General features: G+C 40.9%; 1 protein-coding gene across 1 annotated transcript; it reads right to left on the reverse strand.

Moving 5' to 3' along the window:
• Positions 1–958: 958 nt before the first annotated feature.
• LOC136538594 (AP2-like ethylene-responsive transcription factor CRL5) lies at positions 959–2,082 on the reverse strand. Its single transcript, XM_066530546.1, has 2 exons — positions 1,593–2,082; positions 959–1,453 (listed from the first exon to the last, which is right to left on the reverse strand). Exons 1-2 carry the CDS (start codon positions 1,663–1,665, stop codon positions 1,284–1,286), a joined length of 243 nt encoding a protein of 80 aa, XP_066386643.1. The 5' UTR covers positions 1,666–2,082; the 3' UTR covers positions 959–1,283.
• Positions 2,083–12,787: the final 10,705 nt, after the last annotated feature.

Genomic DNA, 12,787 nt, shown 5'->3' on the forward strand with positions numbered 1-12,787 from the left:
TGCTGTAGTGTGTGCATTTGGTTATTCAACTTGACAATTAAGAGAGCTATATGAATTGTTTGTTTGGCTGTTACCAAGGCTGTGTCTGTTCTGTGGACCTAATAATAATTCGGTGGTTCGAGCTTGGAGAGGACGACAGATTCATAGAGGGCGTGTCGCGTCGTCGTACCGGCAGGCAAGTAAGGTACCATCCATAATCGCTATGGAATGGAGGGAGTATGTTGAGCCTGCCAGGTGCCAGCTCCGGGTCTATTCGTCCGATTTATTAGCTAGATCCTACAGTATTTTTCTTTCACAAGAAAATAGCTTTAGCTGGTTTATCAGCCGGCTTTAATACCAGCTGAATAGTCTTCTCCTGGTTAGCATTATAAAATTTGATAATTACCTACCAGTAGGAGGAATTAGGGAAAAAATTAAAGATGGTTTTATCTGTATGATATTATAAAAGTTGGTAATTACCTATAAGTCATTAAAAAGATCGAGCAATCACAGGTGTCACTAGTCTAGATTTTTTTTATTCTCTACGTTATTCCGTCCACCTTCTGTTCAGTTTTCATCGTTCACTATCTCTACATGTGGGCCGTTAGTGAAGATGTCCAAAATCCTCCCCTTTTCTCCCGTGCCTTATCCTCTCTTTCTCTTCTCCTTCACATGATACTGTGACGTCCTCTGCTCGAAAGTTTGGGGTGTGTTTAGTTCCCAAAATAAAAAATTTTGGATGTCACATCGGATATTTTGGAATGTCAGAAGAGGTTTTCGGATACTAATAAAAAAAACTAATTACATAGTTCGTCTAGAAACTGCGAGACAAATTTATTAAGCCTAATTAATTCATCATTAGCGCATGTTAGTTACTGTATCACTTATGGCTAATCATGGACTAATTAGTCTTAAAACATTCGTCTCACGATTTCTAACAAAACTGTATAATTAGTTTTTTTTCGTCTATATTTAATGCTCCATATATGTACCGTAAGATTCGATGATGGACTTGCGGTCGGGCTGCTTCTGCTCGCCGTCCAGCGACGCCGACGCCGCAGCGGCAGCTCAGCCCGCCACCACGCCGTAGTCGGCCGCGGCGGAGCCGGGGTGCGCGGTCACGCAGCTCGACAGCGACCCGGAGCTCATGGACAGGGCCAGCGCGTGGTGGTGCAGGTGCGGGTGGTGCCCCGCGGCGGCGGCGGACTGCACGCCGCTCTCAGCGCGCGCCGCCAGCCCGCCACCCAGCTCGCTATCGCCGTCGCGGCGGCCGTGGCCTCGTCGTCCGCCACCAGGGACGCGGCCTAGGGGCCGCCGTACAGGTCGGCGCACGGCTGCAGGAACCCGTGGTGGTGCCCCAAACCACCGCCGCCGTTGCCGTAGTAGAAGCTGGAGGAGGCCACGGGGTTGTCCAGGCTCAGCGCCATGGCCAGCGACTGCGCCGCCGCGCCCAGGAAATCCTCGAGTTTGGGCCCTGAATGAATAATGACGCCGAAGCCAAGAAATATATCAAACCAAAAGATTCCAAGAACGAAACGGATCGATGCCGCCGGCCATCAGCTCATCTGCCTAGATTGTTTTGCATTTGTTCACACGTACTGTACTGTGCATACCGTGGTGATCTTGCTGATCGCTCCTCTGGAGCGCCTCCATGATGCAGAGAGAGCCGTCGGACTTGAGCGGCATGGACGCCAGCTGCGGCGTGTAGTACGACGACGCCAGCTGCCATCGTTAGCTCGCGCCGCCGCCGCGACGAGCAGCATGGACGCCGGCGCGGTGCGCGGGGAGGTCGTGCGCGCCGCGACGGCTGCCAGTGCCACGGCGAGCCCCGGATGTACTCCCACCACCGCGGCCAACATCGACAGCGGCGCCTCCGCGCTCGCCGCTTGCTCCAGAAGCCGCAGCCGCGAGAGGTCCCTGGCGAGCAGGTGTAGCAGCTCGAGCCATTGCGTGCAGCGGCCAGCAGGTGCAGCAGTGGCCCCGGGGCAGGAGCAGAGCACGGCAAAGCCAGGCCACCGCGGAGCGCGCGCCACGCCAGCGCCTCCGCGAAGGCGGCGGCAACGCGCGGCCATTTTCCTTTAGAAAAATAAATTTAGAAATACACCTATACTGCCAATGAACCTCCCCCGTTCATCTCTAGATCTGTGGCCAAGATTAAAAAATCACATACACTTGTACCAGTAAATACGAGGGTAATTTAGTCTTTTTTCAGTATAGCTTGACACCGTTAGAAACAAAAGTGGATGGAATGGCTTGGAGGACGAAAAAGTTCACACCAATGGCATCTGTGACCGCTCGAACTTTTCAGTGACCTGTAGACAATTGTAAACTTTTTTAATGTGTAGCATCTAGTTTTAAGAACAAAACCAGATACACACCATATATGAGCCTAGAAAGTCAAATCTCACATATAGCTACAAATAAAGGTAATATCAATAGACAATGCTTAAATACATAGCATATTAGTATAAAGAATATAACCTCAGAGTATAGACAGCGGAAAGACAACTCCGATCTTCAGGCGAAGACTCCAAATCTACAGGGACAACTGACTGGTTGATCACAAGCCTAACTCCTCCAGACTAGCAATCTAGTACCCATCCGAGATTTTCATCCAAATAATTAAAAATAAAGCAAGCGTAAGTACATGTCGTACTCAACAAATATAACATAGGGGTCATGAGGCTCAAAAGGCTGACACTGGTTTAACTACGATTAGCTTTTAATGAGTCATGATTTTAGCAATTGAGTAGCAACAAATTTATCATAAACCCATAAACACATGATCAGGTAAACATGAGTAATGAATAGCATAAACAGTAATCATTAATGAGCATATTCATCATTAGTATCATCCGTGTTCAACATCTATTCCATAAGGGTTCCAAGGCTGCTCGTGACCGTGAGCACGACTGATATACTAGTTTTACACTCTGCAGAGGTTGTACACTTTCACTGTGAGTCGTGATTTATCCTTTCGCCCGAGGCGGTCAATCTCTTGACCCACTACCAAGTAAGGTCGACAGGGTTCACTATGAAGCCTTTCAAAGGTTCGTCTAATAAGTTAGGACCATTAGATTCACTCAGCAAACAGATATAGGAACCCCCTGTCGAATGGCATAATTCCATCACGGCTATACACATAAGAGTAGAGACTGTCATATACCCAATTCAGCAAGTCATTCTTACGTCAATAAAGGTAACCACTAACAAGCTAGAAAAGGTCCTCATACTAAGCTAAAGCCAGAGCCATGTAGCCCCCATAGCTGTACTGTAAGTCCCGGATGATCACTTATAGATAAGTCCTTAGGGAGAGGAATCTAGAGCACCATAAAATAGCCCAATACTCTAGCCTCCTTGTTCCATGTTGCTAAAAAGCATCTTTTAATGTTTATTGCATATACCATTAGTCAAGTTACAAGATTATGGTTGTAGTTGAGCACTAGCATCATACTACCCAATGCAATAACCCAAAGGTATTAAGGAACAAGGTATAAGGTACTAGAAAATTTAAGGTAGACACATGCAGTATGAATTAAATGATTAAAGGTATATAGGACAACAAGAAAGATCCCATGCTATACTTGCTTTAAAACACCGATTCTTCGGTAAGCTTTAATCTTCAATGTTCTTCTTCTTTTTCTTCTTGATCACCACGTATATCTCATCGACTGGACTTAATCATAAAGCACCACACAAGCATCCATACAATCATACATGAAGCAAACAATAGATCTAAATTAGAACAGTACACCAAACATAAAATCAAGATGAAAAGTTTATAAAATAAATCTATGTCTCGCTACGAACACACAGACGCGAAAAGCACGCTAATCGGAGCTACGGTTGAAAAGATACAACTACCGGAAGATCTACTCATAAAACTATTAGCTTCATGTGTTTTAATTATATAAAAACATATATAAGATATTTTATAGAGATTATAATTTAAGTTAGATTTAGATTTAATTTATAAAACTAAAGTGAAACAAATCATATTCTATTTATAAAATCCAGTTGCATAATTGTTATTTAAGATATGATTCAAACCATGAAATTCTAGTATTAGTGACATGAAAAACACTGTTACTAATGCGTAGATCTTGACGCTATGAATCTAACGCAACTTGAATGGACTAAAACGGATCTAAGACGCTGAAGATATGATTTAAACAAGATTTCTTTTAGTCGAATATTAGATTAAATCTAATCACAAATTTTAAAAATTAAAAACATACTGAACAGTAGTATGAACATGTAGATTATGAAATTACAAACCTAACCCAAGTTGAACGGATCAAATCGGAGTTAAAACGGAGAAGTTATGGCTAAAACAAAATCAGTGGCAATTCTGTAAATAGTTGAAAGCGTATTTTGGATCTAAACCGACGAAACTACGCTTTCAAAAAAAGAAGACGAAGTCTGGGAAAACATTTTGGATGGCGGTCTTACCTAGGGTTACCTCGGTGGCGTAGGAGGAGCAAGACGGCAACGGCAACGGCGACGGCGACGACGACGGCGACAGCCACGGCGAGAGAAAGAGGAGAAAAATATAATTTACTACACGAGGGATTTCCCAAACTAGGGGCTCCTCATATGGTAGTTTTGGTGTGCTTTCCCCAAGGGGTTGGTTGATATATATAGGAAGAAAAATTCTCCACATCCACGTCAACTAGCGATATGGTACTAATTGATGTTACCCCCTCCACATTTACTAATGGGCCTAAATAATCATTAAAGCCCATTAGTAAATAAATTCATGGGCTTTAGGATTTATTAGGATTATTGCACATGGGCTTTGAGCGTTGGGAAAAATGAGAGATTTATTATTTACGGAATTAATTAATTTTATGGATAAAATAATTGTAGAAAAGTACAGAATTAATATTTAAGCCACGAAAAATACTCCGAGACCTCCGAAAATTTAGGGAAAATTCTCAGAGACAATTTGAAACATGATGAACCCAAATAAAGTATTTGGATCTCATAAAAATATTGTTGGAAACTTAGAACATAAAAATTAAGGTGAAGGAGGTAGGAATTAAATTACAGAAAGAAACCGAAAATTTCCTAGAGATAGATATTCGTCTCCTAAACGTATAAAAACAGACATTTTGCACATAGAAACACGAGATGCGACCGGCATAAATGCAATAAACATGTTTCTACCTTATGATAAATTTTAAATTAATGAAAATTTTTATTTTCCTATGTTTTCATGTGCTCAAAAATTCAAAAATAAATCATTTTAACTCTATTTTCAAAAGTGGCAAATTTTGGGGTGTTACAATTCTACCCCCCTAAAGATGAATCTCGTCTCCGAGATTCGGACGACGTCGACTAGAAGATAGTGGTACTTTGTCTCTAGATTCTTCTTTACTTCATCCTGTAGTTCCATCGTCTTGATAAAAATCCACTTTACTTTGCATACATGTAAATCTTACTCCAAGTAACTTGTCAAACTAACTCCAAGATTATGACAGGTACCTTGAACAATTCTTAAGTAACTCCAATCACTAGGCTATCTTTCCTTTTTAGTCCGTAATATCAATTCTCTTTCTTAGTATATTCACCTTCCAACGAAGCCTGATGAATCTCTTGGTCAGAAGGATATTCTACTACCAACCTTCAAAATATTAATGATCCCGGTCAAGTTGCTCAAACTTGGAATACAATTCTTTATCCTTGATGTCACCCGAACCTTCTTAGCACAATTCTCTATTGCTAAGGTCATCGGCCATGACTTTTGCTTCTCCAAGTGATAGCACGTTTTCCAAGTCATAATCAATTTCATTTCAACGAGGATAACACAAGCTCAAAACCAAATTAGTGAAGATGTCCTGTAGATTCTTATGATCCACCAAGATGTCACTCTTACTTCCAAAAAGACAGTACTTTCATGCTCCACAATGGATAACTCCAGATGCATGTTAGGGAGTTTAACTCACGCTTCCTTATTTGACTTAATGAACAAGCCACTACCTTTCTTTCTTGCATAAGGACACATCCCACACCTTGACAAGGTGCATCATTGTAGATATGAAACTCTTGTCTAGATCTGGCAAAGCTTATGCTTAGGTTTTACTTCAACCTCTTCTTGGATTACTTCAAACATTTAGCTGAGGTCTTTTGATCCAAACAAACTTAAAAGCTTCTCCAGTAGCTCTACCAAAATCTTGATGACCTTGGATAAACTTTCCTTGAACCTTTAATCAAACCTTATTGAGACTCTGAACTTCTTTCACATCTTTGGGTACCACCATGCTTCTGCTGTGCAAACTAGAACGTAGGATACTTTATCTTGTAAATTCTTCCACTTGGCTACCCTCCTTAAGAAAAATAAACTAGGGGACACTAAGTATAGCTTGCATATTCTTTTAGATAAGCTAACTAGTATGAAGTCATTCTGACATCCCAATGATACTCTCGCATATGAGCAGGAACAAGAAATCTAGAATTCCTCGCGAGTAGAAAAACAACAGCACAGTAAAACAATTGTAACTCTCATTCTGTTAATCCAATGAAGTTGTAGCTTATACCGTTGGAAAGCTTATAAAATTCTCCAAAACTTCCTTATAGAACACTTTTCCAAATTCTGCAGTTAACTTGGTCAAAAATAGTGTAGAACAGAAACTATTCTAGGTTCCAAATAGCACAGACGCATCGCCTTGTGATTTTCATATCTCCATAACCAAAATAGCTATTAGGGTGATTCTTATGCTTAGAGAAAGATATTGAAGTCTACTATTGTCTAGAATTTTCTCATGATTTTTGATTGTCTAGAAATAGAGATATAAGCTGAAGAGTACAGACTGCTTCGAAAAGACAGGATAGAGAAAATAGAAGAAAACCAAAACCCGACTCTTTATTTCACTAATCCTTATGCCTTATGCCTATAAACTAAATGATTTTGTGGGGACACCCAACAAGATCATTGCAATCATTACAAAAATCTAAAACAAGCATAAGCATAATGACAGTTCAACAAGCAATAATGGTGCACAACTCAATCATTGACTCAACTTGCGATACTATCATCCTTTTTGAATTAGGAATAATAATCTTAAGACATATCTTCAGATTACGCAAGAAGGTGATGAGAAACAGTTCTAAAAGCATATCAAATCAAGGAGTGAAGATGAGAACAAAGACTTTAAAATAAGCACCAAGATAGAGATGAATAGCAAGGGTAGAGATATAGTAGAGAAGAAAATATCAAGGTTCATAGAGCAAGGGTTTTTGTAGCAACTTATAAACCTTAAAACAACCAGTTTTTATTAGGCTTGTATCCTACAGTCAGCATTGCTCTGATACCACTCTGTAGCACCCAGTTTTAAGAATAAAACCAGATACACACCATATGTGAGTATAGGAAGTTAAATCTCACATATAGCTACAAATAAATGTAATATCAATAGACAATGCTTAAATATATAGCGTATTAGTATAAAGAATATAACCTCTGAGTATAGACAGCGGAAAGACAACTCCGATCTTCAGGCAAAGACTCCAAATCCACAGGGATAACTGACTGGTTGATCACAAGCCTAACTCCTCCAGACTAGCAATCTAGTACCCATCCGGGATTTTCATCCAAATAATTGAAAATAAAGCAAGCGTAAGTACATGTCGTACTCAACAAATATAACATGGGGTTTATGAGGCTCAAAAGGCTGACACTAGTTTAACTGCGATTAGCTTTTAATGAGTCATGATTTTAGCAATTGAGTAGCAACAAATTTATCACAAACCCATAAATACATGATCAGGTAAACATGAGTAATGAATAGCATAAACAGTAATCATTAATGAGCATATTCATCATCAGTATCATCCGTGTTCAACATCTATTCCGTAAGGGTTCTAAGGCCGCTCGTGACCGTGAGCACGGCTGATATACTAGTTTTACACTCTGCAGAGGTTGTACACTTTCACTGTGAGTCGTGATTTACCCTTTCGCCCGAGGCGGCCAACCTCTTAACCCACTACTAAGGAAGGTCGACAGGGTTCACTATGAAGCCTTTCAAAGGTTCGTCTAACAAGTTAGGGCCATTAGATTCACTCGGCAAACAGATATAGGAACCCCCTGTCGAATGGCACAATTCCATCACGGCTATACACATAAGAGTATAGGCTGTCATATACCCAATTCGGCAAGTCATTCTTACATCAATAAAGGTAACCACTAATAAGCTAGAAAAGGTCCTCATATTGAGCTAAAGCCAGAGCCATGTAGCCCCCATAGCTGTACTGTAAGTCCCGGATGATCACTTATAGATAAGTCCTTAGGGAGAGGAATCTAGAGCACCATAAAATAGCCCAATGCTCTAGCCTCCTTGTTCTATGTTGCTAAAAAGCATCTTTTAATGTTTATTGCATATACCATTAGTCAAGTTACAAGATCATGGTTGTAGTTGAGCACTAGCATCATACTACCCAATGCAATAACCCAAAGGTATTAAGGAACAAGGTACAAGGTACTAGAAAATTCAAGGTAGACACATGCAGTATGAATTAAATGATTAAAGATGTGTAGGATAACAAAAAAGATCCCATGCTATACTTGCCTTAAAACACCGATCCTTCAGTAAGCTTTAATCTTCAATGTTCTTCTTCTTTTTCTTTTTGATCACCACGTATATCTCATCGACTGGACTTAATCATAAAGCACCACACAAGCATCCATACAATTATACATGAAGTAAACAATAGATCTAAATTAGAATAGTACACCAAATATAAAATCAATATGAAAAGTTTGTAAAACGAATCTACGTCTCGCTACAAACACACAGACGTGAAAATCACGCTAATCGGAGCTACGGTTGAAAAGATACAACTACCGAAAGATCTACTCATAAAACTATTAGCTTCATGTGTTTTAATTATATAAAAACATATATAAGATATTTTATAGAGATTATAATTTAAGTCAGATTTAGATTTGATTTATAAAACTAAAGTGAAACAAATCATATTCTATTTATAAAATCTAGTTGCATAATTGTTATTTAAGATATGATTCAACCCATAAAATTCTAGTATTAGTGACATGATAAACACTATTACTAATGCGTAGATCTTGACGCTATGAATCTAACGCAACTTGAATGGACTAAAACGGATCTAAGACGCAGAAGATATGATTTAAATAAGATTTCTTTTAGTCGAATATTAGATTAAATCTAATCATGAATTTTAAAAGTTAAAAACATACTAAATAGTAGTATGAACACGTAGATTATGAAATTATAAACCTAACGCAAGTTGAACGGATCAAATCGGAGTTAAAACGGAGAAGTTATGGCTAAAACAAAATTAGTGGCAATTCTGTAAATAGTTGAAAACGTATTTTGGATCTAAACCGACGAAACTACGCTTTTAAAAGAAGACGAAGTCTGGGAAAATATTTTGGATGGCGATCTTACCTTGGGGTACCTCGGCGGCGTTGGAGGAGCAAGACGGCAACGGCAACAGCGACGGCAACGGCAACGGCGACAGTAACGGCGAGAGAAAGAGGAGAAAAATATAATTTATTACACGAGGGATTTCCCAAACTAGGGGCTCCCCATATGGTAGTTTTGATGTGCTTTGCCCAAGGAGTTGGTTGATATATATAGGAAGAAAAGCTCCTCACATCCACGTCAACTAGCGATATGGTACTAATTGATGTTACCCCCTCCCATTTACTAATGTGCCTAAATAATCATTAAAGCCTATTAGTAAATAAATGCATGGGCTTTTAGGATTTATTAGGATTATTGCACATGGGCTTTGAGCGTTGAGAAAAATGAGAGATTTATTATTTTCGGAATTAATTAATTTTATGGATAAAATAATTGTAGAAAAGTCCAGAATTAATATTTAAGCCACGAAAAATACTCCGAGACCTCCGAAAATTTGGGGAAAATTCTCAGAGACAATTTGGAACATGATGAACCCAAATAAAGTATTTGGAGCTCATAAAAATATTGTTGGGAACTTGGAACATAAAAATTAAGGTGAAGGAGGTAGGAATTAAATTCCAGAAAGAAGCTGGAAAATTCCTAGAGATAGATATTCGTCTCCTAAACATATAAAAAACACACATTTTGCACATAGAAACACGGGATGCAACCGACATGAATGCAACAAACATGTTTGTACCTTATGATAAATTTTAAATTAATAATTTTTTTTATTTTCCTATGTTTTCATGTGCTCAAAAATTCAAAAATAAATTATTTTAACTCTATTTTCAAAAGTGGCAAATTTTGGGGTGTTACATAATGGCACACAGGTAAAACTCTCAAAATTAAATGGGAATAACCGAAGAACAATGGAAGGGATCAGGTAGAGAGTAGAACCAGGATGGCTCTGTTAATTGGTAGTTTGTTATTGTTTTTCTTGTTGTCCGATCATCTCTTCCTCCCCTTAAGTATTATTAGGGGTGCCAGTGTCCGGACGATGGACGTCGCATGCACTCCATTTCACATGCCCCATGTGGGGGTCACGCTGTCTAACCCTATGTGGGGACTACTCGTGCCCTCTCTGCTTCCCCCGCCCTGACGTCTACGCCCGCTCGGCGGCACTGCAGCAGGCGGCTAAGGCAGGTAGTTTCCATTGCAACACAAGCAACATCTGATCTAGTTTTGCAACATCTAGATGCAACACTTGCAACATACGTTCGAAAACAGCTAAAACACTTATAATATATGTTCGGAAATAATTGTAAAAACACCTAAAACACTTGAAAACCATTGACATACGCAACATTCAGATAAAAATATTTGCAACATATATATGCAGCATCCAGATAAGCACACTTGCAACAGACAGAGTACGTCCACAAAAACAGATGAAACATTTGGAACAGACGCTTTAATACATACGTGTATTGCTATTGCAGCATGTGCAACATCCCAATCTATTTTTGTAACATTCATCTAAAATACTTACAACGTACCCCTGAAACGTCTGAAACATACACTTGCGACATGCGCTTTTTCCTACCGTGGTGTCTTCGGCCGACCGCGGGAGACAATGTCTCGGCCGGCGACGACCTTTTCCTGGTGGCGCAGGGGTGATGTTGGTAGGGTGTAGGCCATGGCCGTGACAGGCGAGCGCGGAGTGGGGCGCGATAGTGGATTGCTGCGACGGGTGAACGCGGAGTGTGGCACGGCGTAGGATGGGGCCGGTGAGGGATGGCCGCAAGGCGGGGTTGGGCAGCGCGCACAGGGGATGGCCACGGCTGTGAGGCAGAGTGGCGCGAGCGGATGGCCACACAACGTGGAGCGTGGTGAAGCACGCGGCGAGCGAAGAGTAGGGAATGCTTTCGAGAGAGAGAGTCGGGGAAGACGTACAGAACAGATCAATTTGGCTGGTAGCGCGCACACGTAAGAACGGATGCAGGGGACCCCCGCGTTACCATAAGTACTACAGCAAGAGGCCTAATGCGGACTACTGCCACTCTGGGCCGGTGTAGCGTACACTTGGATGGGTCTCTCTTGCCGAGCGTCGCGGTCCTTCTGTTGCTGGGCCATCCCCGTCCTTCACGTCTTCTGTGGGACCAGCAACACGGCTTTGTCGCTGACGGGCTTCCAGTGTTGCTAACAGCCTAACACTCCTTCCTTCATTCCAAGGTACAGGTGCCAAGCCAGCAGGTCCGTCAACCTCAGCCTGTTCGGTTGTTTGGTTTGTATCGTTGTAGGTTCGTGAAGAAGTACTGCTGGTTGGTTTGTATGAGAGAAAAATACTATTTCGGCTAGAAATTTATGATCGTTTACGATAAGCCACAGTCCAACGAACATGCTCAAGCAGTTAGTAATAACAAGAAGGAGAAGAGAGGGCATCGGCTAGCTCACAGGACTACGATGTGCACTGCACCACAGGACTACAGTTAGTAATAACAATGATTTTTCACTGAATTTTCAAAAACCGTCGGGACCAGCCAGCCTACCACAAGAAAAGGGCTAGCTCACAGCTCAGCCCCTGTACGAGAGGGCATGGGCACTACGGCCGGTGCTGCGGGGGCTGCATCACCGGCCATTCTCGATGACAGAATCTCTTTATAATATATACACCTCTGACAAGCTGCGTAATTCTCGGTTGTTTGTAATATCGAAACCTGATTCTGTTTGCTAGGATCATTCAACATCCATCCGTAATCCCGTAGATCTTCTAGGCCCTCGTTAGAAGCGTATTGTTTCTATGATTAAACTTTTTTACCTTAATTACAATGATCTATAAATCTTCTGTGTTTCGAGAAAAAAAAGCTACGCTACGCTACTGCATCTTATACTGATAATAGGAACCCAACTTAATATTGATAGGTAGTTCTAGGGGTGAAAACGGCTAGCGTAAATCCCATTCCGTCCTATCTTGCGGGCTGTTCGGTAGAACTAAAAAATAAACCAAAATACTGTTCTTACTGATTGCTGTGAGGAAAAATACTGTTCTGGATAAAATCACTGTTTATGGGAGTGATTTTGTGAGTGCGCCGGCCAGCCCAGCTGAACGCGGCCAGCCAGCCAAACGCACCCTTGATTTCTACATTTGAACTGTTTGAGTTTGTATTGACAGTTGTCTCGATTATATTATTTTTGCTATTTCTGTTTTCTGCAAATATGAAAACGAGACAGAAATGAAATAATTGTTTTTTGACAATTTTTGCTTTGCTCTTTTTTTTTATCGGTATATCTCTCTTTTTAACCCGCATTGAGTATACTACCGTTATAGGAAGTCCAGTAATAATCCATCACAGTCGGCCATGTCTCATTGCAGCAGGCCCGTCTATGGTGGATTATTTGTGGTTAGCTTTGCTGTGTTG

Source organism: Miscanthus floridulus, chromosome 2 (genome assembly GCF_019320115.1).
Source record: "Miscanthus floridulus cultivar M001 chromosome 2, ASM1932011v1, whole genome shotgun sequence".
NCBI classification, from domain to species: domain Eukaryota; kingdom Viridiplantae; phylum Streptophyta; class Magnoliopsida; order Poales; family Poaceae; genus Miscanthus; species Miscanthus floridulus.